Below are 13,710 nucleotides of genomic sequence, written 5' to 3'. Positions count from 1 at the left end.
TCACCTGACCCAGAGCTGTCCAATCCTCTGCCAGCCTGAGACTCTCTGCATCACCTGATACTGCTCACCAATCACCAAGGACCAGGAAGTATAAGTCGGGAGACTGAGTTAGAAACTGGGCCAGTTCCTCGTGTCACACACAGCTCTGTGTGAGCTTTGAAGCTGAGCTCCCTAAAGGTAACCCTTGTACTTTAGTTCCTGTAAAAACTCTGTTTCTTTGTTACCCAGTTTGGATTACATTTATGTTGCCATTGATATCCAGTATTTCCACGAGTCTCAACTTAAAGGCACAGTACAGTATTCCACCATCTCCACTTAAAGGCACAGTTGCAGTGTTTTTCATCTTAAAGGCATGGTGCAGTGTTCCACAGTCTCAACTGGAAACCACAGCTGCAGTGTTCTACAGTCACAGCCGCAGGGTTCTTCAGCCTCGTACTAGAGTTATAGCCACAGTCATCGTTCTACTTTCAGTTGCGTTTCCAGTTATATCCGGTACCAGCACGCATTACAGTTGCATCCCAGTCTCACCAGTAACCAGTCCGTCTTACTATCTTGCCAGTAACCTCGAGTACATAAGGACCTACTCCTGTGACTCTATACCCAGTACAGTCTCACCTATACATTCATCATCCTGCTATCAAAGTCCCTGGTGATCCAGTGGTCAGGATACGGCTTCCTCTGCCGAGGCCCGGGTTCGATCCCCGGTCAGGGATTGCTCCTTCTTCTCACTGATTCCTACAGACCAGCCTAATATTCACATAGTCCTCCAGTTGCCCGCACAGACTTCACTAACACCGGGTTCACAAAACCACAGTCATGACACCCCCAATATGTTACCTTCCTCTTGGAGCACAAAATATATGGGCAATGCAGCTCTTAATGTAACTAATGTAATATTATATTGGGGTTGACATGGTCCCAGGTTAGTCGGCATGCTGACTGTTGGGACTGTAAGGGGGCGGGATTCCGGCGTCGGTATTGTAACCGCCGGTCACGTAATTACCTCCCTTATATTGCCCAAAAAACTTTGACCATATGAAAGCCTGGAGCAGAAGCTTCAGTATTTTTATAGAGGTCTAAGGTCTACTAAAATCTAAGGAGAGTTGTAATATCCATAAGTTTAAGTATTGCTAAAATACACAAGAATTCTAAAAAAAACATTAAAGTGAGAACTCACAGTTATAAGTTACGAGATCGGGAAAGTTTAAAACCAGTGATGGGCACCGTGATAAAGTTCACAAGAACTGCAAAATATCCCTTACTTTCAGTAAGAAGTTAATGCGTACATTTAATAAAAAACGAGACACCACATGCTCTTAGAATAGACGACACATGCAACACAGCCCCCTCACCATGCCTGCTCTCCCAAAACACCTCCATATGCCTGTTAGAACCCAACATTCCTTTTCTGTGTGACTAATGATAATGAATAATACACTTATTATCTGCAGCTAACACTCATATCACAAGCCTTGGACACATTACCAGTGATGTGGGATTGTTATTCTTAGAAGATTGTACAAAAAACATTGAAACTGCGTTCACACAATTTGAAGGTGCTGGCTTTCAATCTTGTTTTCCTATAAGAAACATGCAGTCCGTGTCTAATATAGTATATAGTAATTAGTCTAATGTCTATCAAACTAATGTGTATTAATCCTGCTTTTCCACTCAGTATTACCAGAGCTCCCATCTAACTAGAGTTTGTTGCTGGTGTTTTATGAACCAATAGACCAATAAATTGAAATGTATAAATGTAGGCTACAAAGAACCTGAATGTGCCCCAACAGAATGTTCTGGAGCTCATTAATCCAGGAGAATTAGGATACTCTACAGCCCAAGTCATGTTCAACAAATAATATTTTACCAGCTAACAAGAAAAATAAATGCATCTATTTATCTTCAACATACCAGTGACTGCGCTGTAAAACTAGTAGAAAAATAAATCTCCTAAAACTGAAATCACTTAACATTAATAATAGGCATAAAGAGAGGTCAAAGCCACCACTTGCTGGCAATGTGGATGAAGAGCAACATGGTAAATGGGAGAGATAGGACAGTAAATGTGTGTGCTCTCGGTAGCGGATTTACCATAAGGCAACCAAAGCGACTTCTTAGGGCCCTTTGGGTCCCCAGGGGCCCCTGCCAGTCCCAGGAGGGCCCGCCGACAAGACTGTACAGTTTAAAGTGCATTTCCAGCGGACTGCAAGCTCCTCTGAAATTATCCGAGAGCAGAGCTGGCTATATACTCCCGGCAGGCTGTCAGTGATTAAACAGCTGTTGGGTACTGGCTCCAGCGCACGTCTTTGTTTCCAGTCCTGCAGTATTGTGCATGAGACCCGTCATGAGTGTATGATGTCAGACACAGAGAGAAAAGCCGAGGCGTGCTCAGAGAAAACATGGTCTTCCAGTGGCAATACATACTTATTACCGGCGAGCGCTAGAAAGCCCCTTACGGGCTCGCTGCGCTCGCCACGACATGCTGTGGCGCCAGTATTCCGGTGGCTGCATTTCACCGCCTGTCGGGATTATGGCGTCGGCATTGTCTCCCTTCCAGTGTACCCTATTACTGTATTTTTGGTTGGGTGGACAGTGTTATTTTAAGTACGGTGTATAACATCTGCTACAATAATAACTTGGGGGAGGCACACACTGACTGGTGATATATCAATATGCTACTATACTCTATTTGAAGTACTACTGTGTATAGGTGATGCAAGATACAATCATGGGGCACTGAAATATAATCAATCACTGGCGTATTTATAATGGGTGCACACGGGCCCTGGAGCACACCCTGCACCCATTTGTTTCAATACTCACCCTCTGGAGTCCCGCATCACAGCAGCGGTGCTATATAAATCAGTGGGAAGATGGTGTGGCGGCCATTTTCCCGGTGTTTTGTGCATGTGCAGTAGGAATATCAGTGGTAAAATGGCCACGCCATTTTCCCAGAGACCTGCACATTAGCAGGTCCCTCATCCTTTAAAATACTCATTACTGCACCTCTGAGTCAGTGACTGTATTATATATCATTGCATTCATTAGGACTCCATTATCAGTGCCTCCCTTCGCCTCTCCTCACTGATTGTAGCAGGCACTACAATCAGTGAGGGGGGGGGGGGTTTCACTGATACATAATCAATACAGTCACTGACTGTGTGGTGTAATGGGTATTATATAATGCTGTTAGAAAATCTGGTCAGTGAGGGGGGATAATAAACAGTATTTTAGGTGATGGGGCTTGCTACAATTAGCAAGCCTGGGATCATTGGCATATCTATAATGGGTGCAGGACACACAGGCCCCATTTGTTTAATACTTACCTCTCTGGAGTCCCCTGTCGGAGCCATCCCTTCTCGGCAGCGCAATACAGTCTGAACACTAGGGGGAACAAACTCTATTGCACCTGCTGAAAACTCTGGAAAGATGGCACGACGGCCATTTTTCCGGAGTTTCGGGCATTAGGAAAGTCTTCGGGAAAATGGCAGCTGCACCGTGTTTCCGGAGTTTTGCGCATGCGCAATAGAGTCTGTGCTCAGACTCTATTGCCCCTGCGGAGAAGGATGGCACTGCCGGGGGACTCCAGAGAAGTAAGTATTAAAACCTGTGCATTGGTCAGAGAGGAAGGGGCCCCTGATGCAGAAGGCTGCACACGGGCCTCCTCCTCTCTTAATATGCCCCTGCCTGGGATACTCATATACAATGCAGTTAGTGAGTGAGGGTATAATAATGGGGTCCGAGGACCTGCTACATTTAGTGAGGGGAACAGTAATCTACAAATGCAGTAACTGAGTGGTGTAATAATGGATTTAGAGGTAAGGGAACATGGGCCCTCATTCCGAGTTGTTCGCTCGTTGCCGAGTTTCGCTATATTGCGATTAGTCGCTTACTGCGCATGCGCAAGGTTCGCAGAGCGCATGCGCTTAGTTATTTTACTCAAAAGTTAGGTATTTTACTCACGGCATAACAAGGATTTTTCATCGTTCTGGTGATCGGAGTGTGATTGACAGGAAGTGGGTGTTTCTGGGCGGAAACTGGCCGTTTTATGGGTGTGTGCGGAAAAACGCTGCCTTTTCTGGGAAAAACGCGGGAGTGGCTGGAGAAACGGGGGAGTGTCTGGGCGAACGCTGGGTGTGTTTGTGACGTCAAACCAGGAACGAAACTGACTGAACTGATCGCAGTGGCAGAGTAAGTCCCGAGCTACTCAGAAACTGCAAAGAAATTTCTATTCGCAATTATGCGAATCTTTCGTTCGCAATTCTGCTTAGCTAAGATTCACTCCCAGTAGGCGGCGGCTTAGCGTGTGCAATGCTGCTAAAAGCAGCTAGCGAGCGAACAACTCGGAATGAGGGCCATGGTGCAATCAGTGAAGGGGAAAGTAATATACAGTAACAAAATATAAAGAGGAAAGACAACAAATTATGTAAGGGGCATATATCAGGAATTGGTATCTTGCTTAGGGCCCCATGAGGTCTAAATCCAGCTCTATGTGCTCTAGGAGGTACTTACTCCTTTTTGTGTTTGATTAGAAAGGGACAACTCACAGAATGTATTTGCTGTTGGTAATACTGGTAAGCATATGAATACAGACACTTTTACAGGAACAGAATTCGAAGATGATCTGACACCATGTGCTTATGACGGACAATACCATTTTCCTAACATTGAATACTGATGTAAATTATTACAGGTTGAGTATCCCATATCCAAATATTCCGAAATACGGAATATTCCGAAATACTGACTTTTTTGAGTGACAGTGAGATAGTGAAACCTTTGTTTTTTGATGGCTCAATGTACACAAACTTTGTTTAATATACAAAGTTATAAAAAGTATTGTATTAAATGACCTTCAGGTTGTGTGTATAAGGTGTATATAAAACATAAATGAATTGTGTGAATGTACACACACATTGTGCATTAAACAGAGTTATTAAAAATATTGGCTAAAATGACCTTCAGGCTATGTGTATAAGTTGTATATGTAACATAAATGAATTATGTGCTTAGATTTAGGTCCCATCGCCATGATATCTCTTTATGGTATGCAATTATTCCAAAATACGGAAAAATCCCATATCCAAAATACCTCTGGTCCCAAGCATTTTGGATAAGGGAGACTCAACCTGTATCAGTAAAAAATGGATATCACAAATTTGATTGTAATTTTTGAGAGGATGACCCACAATAGCAATAAAATCTAAAGTAGATTTACACTGTGTACTATAAGTAATTTTAGACAAGTTGAAATAAACTGCAGATAAAGACATAGTGGGGTAATTTAGAGAGGGAGTGAATACGCGTCTCATGTAAAACTTGTGCTGCAGAACCATAACCAGGTAACAGAGAGATAACACATGATCTCCGTTCTTACCTGTCACTGTAACTGAGAAGGTTGAGCTGTCGTTGGCTGAGTGACAGGTATAGGTCCCTGTATCGGATGGGTCTGAGGATGAGATAAGGAGCCTCCTCATTCTGCCATCTGATTGGAGGGATATACGTCCTCCTGGCTCGACTTCCTGCCCATCTTTCATCCAGTGGACCTTAGCACCTGAGCTAGGTACTTGACAACTGAGACAAATAGGCTGTCCAGCATCCAGCGTCCTGCTGGCTGGCTCTCCGGAGGCCGGAGCTATGCTTGAACCACGAGCTGAACGGGTAATGAGAGAAATAACAGGCAGGTTTTATTTATGATGGCTTCTATATCTATAGCATTATTCCATCCAATATAATAACACATCTTGAAAGATGGAACCTGACATTTACCAGAACTCAGCTACTGGTGCACTACACTCAGGATAAATCAGTCAATGCTGAAACCACATCCTACACAGTAGACCTGCAGCTAGTAAATGTGGCACATCATAAGCCTGGTCACAGCTTCTATCTACAGCAGAGTTAAATCTCTTCATATCAACTTGCTCACAGTCTCAAACTAACTGTAAAACACAGTGCTCCAATGGCTTGAGATAATGATACACATCCCAGAGTGAAGGGGAGGATTGTTTGAAAAGGGTTGGGTTTGGGTGAACGGCGTTTGGGATACCGCCGGTCACCATCTCTTGCTTTCATATTGCAAATTACATTTTAGGAATCGTGGTCCTTTAATACTGTTATATAAATATTCAGAAAGTATTTCTAGACCCATATTTATAGGATAGGCTCTGCGAGGGAGGTAAATAAAATAGATCCCCAGGCTATAACACAATACTCGAACTGCACAGCAATATAAGACTAACTGACGCTTTATTGTCAGGGAGCAAGGAGAATTGCAATGAAGCCCTTTATGTCCTGGGTGGTATTCATGTGACCGGCGGTCTGCTGACCGACAGTCACATGACCTCCTCCACCATCCCGCCGGCTCAGTATCCCGATGGTCGGCATGCCGACCAACAGGGACTATTTCCACTCGTGGGTGTCCACGACACCCAGAGAGTGGGAATAGAACCCGTGCAGGTCGCCACCGAGCCCGCAGCGTGGCGAGCGCAGCGAGCCCGCAAGGGGCTTGCTGCACTCGCCCCTCCCCGCCGGGATCCCGGCGTCGGTATGCTGCCGGGATCCCGGCGTCGGTAAGCTGACCGGCGGTCAGCCATACTACACCCTATGTCCTAATTGTTCCAGAGGACAATGATGCTCCATGAAGCTAGGAGAGTGCAAGCTTTGTTGCAATTAGCTTACATATATGCAGGGCTGGCGACAGGGGATCAAAGGGGACACCTTAACTGGGCCACAAGGATCAGAGGGGCCCCAAGGATACGCCACTTAGTGCCCGGCAGAGATGTGAGCTGTCTTGTCCAAATAGGGCAGCGAGCTGTAGGTGGTGTGGGTGCAGCCTCAGAGTGACAGGAGCCTCTCACACACAGTGACTGCGGTGAGAATGTACACCTGCTCTTCTGGGTCCAGCTCTGTTGCAGGCAGTTACGGGTCATAGCAGCAGCTCCACTGGCCTGGATTCCCATACCCTGCGCCGGCCTGTCCTGGTGGGGTGGGGAGCATGGTACCTGCTGTGTGGCGTGAGGGTTTGGATACTGAGGAGTGCAGCACAGGTGAGTCTCTCCCCGGTGAGGAGATACAGGGCTTTGGGATGGGGCAGGGGAGCTGGGAATGCAGCATGGAGTGATTGGGAAGAGACAGGCTGTAGGGTGTGTGGGGGAGGAATATAAATATATACAAATTTATTTATTAACAGTTTCTTATATAGAGCAGCAAATTCCATTGCGCTTTAAGAAATATAAAAAAAACCCTATCTATATATATATATATATATATATATATATATAAAATCTGAGGGGCCCAGAGATATCACTGTACCGGGCCCCAAGATTTCTGTTGCCAGCCCTGCTGCATATATGAAGTATGACAGTTTTGTTTTCATTATGCATAAGAACAAACTGCAGGGGACCAATCTGACTAATTTCACAGAGATTACATGAAGAGACAGAAGGATTTGAGCAAGTCTACATCCACAGAAGATCTGTCGTTAGATCTCCAAGATGTTTGGAACATCCTTCAAAAAGTGAGTGCAAGAGTATCTAGAAGAATTGATGCTGTTTTGAAGACAAAGGGTGGACACATCAAATATTGATTTTATTTTGATTTATCTTATGTTCATCCACTTTGCATTTTGTTAATTGATAAAAATAAACTATTAACACTTCTATCTTTGAAAGCATACTTTGCAGGATTTTTTCCATACCTGCATAAAACTAGTATAGTTATAGTACAGTATATATATATATATATATATATATATATAAAAACATACACAAATATATACAGTATATATTTGTGTGTATATATATATATATATATATATATATATACATACATACACACACACACATATACACACACACACACACACACACACACACACACACACACATACGTACATATATATACATACACAGTATACTGTACAGTATATATCAATTACTTTTGGGCCTTGAATAACAGCTGCTTTCTAAAGATATCATGTGTGCATTTATCCAGAGAGACATTTTTATCCAAGTCTAAGGTCCCCTAGTTCCCAGTGGATGTTACTGTTACTCCGATGCAACATATCAGGGACGAATACTGTAGCTGAAATAGAGCCTCAGGTTTATAGGACACAAACCTTGAACACAGGACAGACAGAACCATTTGGTTATCTCATTAGTAACCGTTACAACGCAGACATGTGGGATTTTGTTAATCCAGCAACATTTTAAGAAGAGGTAGCTCAGCAAGCTGTACTCAAATACACTGTGTAATTAACCTCTTAAATACCGGTTCACCACGTAAAAATGGACATAATTCAGCAATTACTTTATGTTAGATCCATTTTTGTTTAAATGTCATCAAAATATGCATATGATTTATTTCAGCCCAGCAAACATGACAACTATCAACTTTATTTCCTGGTTTTGTACTGTTAATTGTTTAACTAAATTATTCTGGTTTTATTCATGGAATTAATAGATGAAAATTTAAAATCTTTAATGTGCTTGATGTTTTCATTGTAGCTATTGACTCTTGACTATAACTTTACCAGTGTCCACTCTTTAAACTCAACCACTAGTATAAAAGAGTGGCAATGGTCTCTCTCACCCTTCACTCGGAGTTGGCAGGAGGATTCGGACAGTCCTGCATGGAACTGGATGGTACCAGAATCCTTTTGTGTGACCCCGACCAGCACCAAGACATGGGTCCTTCCAAAACTCTTCACAACCGTCTTATGATCCTCAGAAAGAATGTGACCATCATGGGTCCAGCCGACCTGCTCGATGTCACTCTCAGTCTCTGCACAAAATGCCGCGTTTCCGCCCTCAGCTACTTCTAAACGACGGGACAACTTCTTCACAATAGGTCCTGGGAGATAGATATAGTATGTTGAGCACAGGACAAGCCATAAGGAAAGAGATAAGCAGGGCTTGTTCTGCTTGTGCAATTTTCACACATTGTGAGTAAATAGCATTAACATTAAGCTGTTGAATGTCCATAGGAAGAAAAAAAAAAAGCCAGCTGAGCGCATGTCTAAAAATAGCTATAATTTTGGGTGTTTTTTAGTCAGGAAAGTAGAAACTGAAACGGAGGACTGACAGCTGTGAATGTTAAGGGTTACTGGAGGAATAACTAAGGGTGTAGTTTAATGTACAAGGCCTAATATTGTGAACCACTTTACTGGCTACAAAAAAACACTTAGAGATTGTGTTGTTTTTTTTGTAAATGTAATTACATTTAGAACATGTTTAAATATATATTTACATATTTTATTGGAAAAAAAAAACAATGTCTAGGGGGTGTCTCACTGGGGTTTGAGTCCCGGACACGGACAGAGAGGGGGGCCCGTTCAGCGGCTGGACTGTCTCATACTGCTTGCTGGCCCGGTCTGATACATACGTCTGCAGCGCTTCCGGGATTTGCTGTGGAAGAACGCAGACTAGAAACTGTCATCTGCTCTGACTAGCGGGTACTGCAGTGCTGCAGCATTTTCAAGACCTGCATTTAGGTAAGTGGCACAGACCATCTGCACTGCAACCTGTCACCACCCTGTAGTCCTCCACCCAGCCCTGGGGTCATACACTACCCACCCTATTCCCACCCTCCTACAGGGGCGAATTTAGGGGTTAGGATGCCCCTAGGCACAGTAGTAACGGATGCACCACCTCGCTTAATGTTATTATTTTTATTGATTGTCTATCATCAAATGAGGGTTTATAACCAATCTAATAAAATAATAATAAAAGCCACTATAGCATTTTTGTATTTTTTAATTATGTAAACATATTTACTAAGTAGGATGGTTTACACGGGCAGCATGGCCATGCCCTACCTGTTTAAACTCCATTCAAGATGGCATATAGTACAGTACAGTGGAAATATTTTGCAGTTACTGGTACTTTTCAGTTCTGACAGTTCCAAAACAAGCATCCAAGTGCTGCCCCCAACAGGTGCCGCATCTAGGCACGTGCCTTATGGGAAATTCACCACTGCCCGCAAACCCTACAGTTTCTGAGCTGGGACCCTGGCTATTTTGTCAGTGGTGAGCCCCACAATTTCTGATGGAAGCCCTGCTCGCACCCCCCTCTCCTACTTCTCCATGCCCATACGTTGCCATTGTAAAAATTTCCTCCCACCCCTCAGTGTCAATAAATCCCCCAGTAGCAATATATACTCAATGGCATTACCTTCCCAACTTCTAGTGGTGATAGATCCTCAGTGGCACAGCTCTCCGCCCACCAGAGTCCAAAGGCCCCCACTGTGTTAGTACACCCCCCACCACCATATGCGTCACTGTATTTGAGTAATTACTCCCCCCAGGACTGATAACACTTTATGTAACGTTTTTGTAAAATAAAACAAACCTTGGTAACATGGCAATGTTATTCTTATACTCTGCCTCCGATATTTATGTTAAGAAAATGCATTTTTTCATGAGAATACGGCTTTGTCACAGATATTGTTGGCCATTGGAACAAAATGAAGTGTTAACTTAATACTGAACTGAAGGTGACTGAAAGGTTCAATGCATATGTGAGTCTCACCTCTAACAGCCACCTCTGCAATGCTTTGAGCCCCTTTATTAGTCTGGCACACATACACTCCATCATCATCAGTTCGAGCTCCTCGGATTATCAGTCGTCTGATGGGACCATGTTCTTCCATATGGTGACGCTTTCCTGGGTGAAGCCTCTGATCCTCCAGGTACCAAGTAGTGTGGGTTCCGTCTGGGACTGAGCACTCTAACATGGCATCCTGCCCCTCCCTCACTGCAATGTCTCTCAGTGGAGCAGGAAAACGATCACCTACCTCTGAGGAATGAGAGAAGCACAGGTCACAATTTTTTGTCATTGGGTGTAGCATTTCATACAATTACAATGTTATCTATATAACGGATGGGTTGAGAATTAATAGTAGGACATGAATTATTATATATAATGAATATTATGTGCAGCCTTGAAGGAAGAATCATACTATCATGAACCGGTATACTGACTGCATCCAACTATTATGAATCAGACAGGAGCAGTGGTTTAGGTAGCAGGATTTACAGGGGTGCAAAAGTTTCAAACCCTTTTTTTTTTTTATATACCATTATGTTTTGTTGGGTGTGGTATGGTATGCCGGCGGTCGGGCTCCCGGCGACCAGCATACCGGCGCCAGGAGCCCGACCGCCGGCTTACCGACAGTGTGGCGAGCGCAAATGAGCCCCTTGCGGGCATGCTGCGCTCGCCACGCTGCGGGCACGGTGGCGCGCTATGCGCGCCACGCTATTTTATTCTCCCTCCAGGGGGGTCGTGGACCCCCACGAGGGAGAATAAGTGTCGGTATGCCGGCTGTCGGGATTCCGGCGCCGGTATACTGTGCGCCGGGATCCCGACAGACGGCATACTGAACACCACCCTCTTGACAGCCGGCATACTGAAGACCACCCTGTTTTGTTACAGTGGTGTAATTACCAGCTTCAATTTTAGTGATACATCGAGCAATAAATAAATATTTTGTTCTCAGTGCACATGACAGTGTGCCAAGCTTGGCCCTGGGTGAGAACACCCAGTTTATTCCTTTTGGATACTCCTACTTAAGCACAGATGTCTTTATGACTGACTCACTGATTATGACTGAGCCACCAATGATTAAGGGAGGTATCCAGCCTTCGGTTATCCTACCTTTTTGCCTTATGCTATTTCTTTTTTTTTTAAATCAAGTACTTTTTTATTTGGTTTTTTGACATTTATACATAACTCAAAACAAACATCAGCATTCTATTGACTGTAACAATTGCCATCAATAAAAATTATATATGTTAAAGTTCAACATGTAGTGTGCATCAATTATATTCACTTAAGGTTTCTTATCAAACGATATCTATGTAAAGAAGGACTAGGTGTCCAGTGTCGGTCTGGCCAGCCTTGTGCTGCACCAGCGGTCCCACTTCTCTGTAAATTGAGAGGAGGAACCCCTTATCTTATACATATATCTCTCGTGTCGTATTACTGAATTTACTAACGCCCTCCACTGCTCCACCCTAGGCATGTCAGCTGAGAACCAAACCCTGGCAATGACAACCCTCGCCAGCGTAGTAAGACACAGGACATACTTGTACAATACCACAGAGTGTGTTTCCTCAAGATCTAATCCAAACAGGCATAGGCCGGGGTCCAATACGGGGAGGGATGGGGCAGTCATGGTTATATCGCCCCATACCTTACACCAGAAAAGGGAAATTGCAGGGCAGTCCCATAACAAATGCCAGAATCCGGCATCGGTCTCCCGGCATCTGGGGCAGCAAGCGTTATCTCTAAGACCAGCCCTCTGCATAGTGACAGGAGTTCGATACACCCTGTGCAGAATGTAGAAAAAGACTTGTTTATATCGTATACATGGCGTAGTATATTTAATGGAGCCCAGGATCTGGATCCACTGCTCCTGGGATAGAGGTCCCAAATCAGTCTCCCATTTGATGCGAAGTGTATTCAAATGATCATGACCATATTTGTTATTCAAAGCAGTATATATGACAGATATTTTTCCCCTTCGACTAAGAGAGGTGAGCAACGACTTAACGGGTGAATCTGCAATTGGAGGTGGGCCATGAGGAAACTGGGTCTGCACAGCGTGTCTAAGTTGAAAGTACCGAAACAAGGCAGTGTTAGGTATATCAAATTCGAGTTTCAATTGCTGAAAAGACTTGAGCACTCCATCTTGGTAGAGTTGTTTTAGAGATATTACACCCTTAGTTATCCAAATATTATCTGGAGATATCTTGTACAGCTCTGAATACGTACTATTAAACCATAGCGGAGTATTGGCGTCTTGCCCCTCCCAATCATATAGAGTATGTGCATAGCGCCAGATTAGCAAGGCTTGGCGTAACAAGGGAGGCAAACCAGAAGCCGCACGGCCAGAAAGAAGGAGTTGAAGAGGAGAAAAGGAGAAAGCAGGAGAGCACCTCGCCCGCTCAGCCAGAAGACCCCCCATTGTTGGATCCAAGGAATCTCCAGTCCATTCACCAAGCTGGGACATTTGTGCTGCTACGTAATATAGTCTCAGATTGGGAAGACTCGCACCCCCCGAGAGTTGTGATCTACTCAGCGTTTTAATAGAGACTCTTGCTGGTTTATTACCCCATATAAATGAGGACATAACGCCCTCAATTACAGTGAAGACTTTTTTCGGGAGGTAGACCGGAGAGTTATGTAGGGCATATAGGAACTTTGGCTGCATTATCATTTTGAATAAATTAACCCGACCCAGGATAGACAGTGGTAGCTTTTTCCAGCTATGAGCCCTTTCTTTAAATGACATCGTAATGGGGTCGATATTTTGGGCCACATAACTACGTGCCATAGGGGTGATCCAGATACCCAAGTATTTAAACCGCAGCGTCCACTGCAAGGGGTACGCCCCCCGGGTATTTTCAGGGAGAAAACCAGACAAGGGAAAAATATGCGATTTATCCCAGTTGATCAGTAAACCAGAAAATACTCCAAATTCCTCCACTACCCGCAGCAAAGCCTGCAAGGAGTCCTCAGAGTCCTGCAAGAAAAGGAGCATATCGTCTGCATACAGGGCCACAACATCCACATGATCCCCAACCTTAATACCCCTAATCTCGTCATTAGATCGCAGCAAGGCGGCCAATGGTTCCACGGCAATAGCGAACAGCGCAGGGGATAGGGGGCAACCCTGTCGAGTGCCCCTCTCCAACGCAAACATCTCCGA

The 13,710-nt window shown here is 44.2% G+C and overlaps 1 protein-coding gene across 4 annotated transcripts in view; it reads right to left on the bottom strand.

Annotated features, from left to right (window-relative positions):
* The window catches only part of OBSL1 (obscurin like cytoskeletal adaptor 1), a 246,191-nt gene that overhangs the window by 208,363 nt on the left and 24,118 nt on the right, over nt 1–13,710 (bottom strand). For all 4 annotated transcript variants that reach the window (XM_063933802.1, XM_063933805.1, XM_063933804.1 and 1 more), the window contains 3 exons: nt 10,530–10,796; nt 8,593–8,853; nt 5,378–5,653 (listed from right to left, as the gene is read on the bottom strand). In XM_063933802.1, coding sequence (XP_063789872.1) covers nt 5,378–5,653; nt 8,593–8,853; nt 10,530–10,796 — 804 coding nt within the window. The remainder of the gene's footprint in view (nt 1–5,377; nt 5,654–8,592; nt 8,854–10,529; nt 10,797–13,710) is intronic.

Source organism: Pseudophryne corroboree, chromosome 7 (assembly GCF_028390025.1).
Source record: "Pseudophryne corroboree isolate aPseCor3 chromosome 7, aPseCor3.hap2, whole genome shotgun sequence".
NCBI classification, from domain to species: Eukaryota; Metazoa; Chordata; class Amphibia; order Anura; family Myobatrachidae; genus Pseudophryne; species Pseudophryne corroboree.
This window is presented reverse-complemented; position numbering and strand designations above follow the sequence as displayed.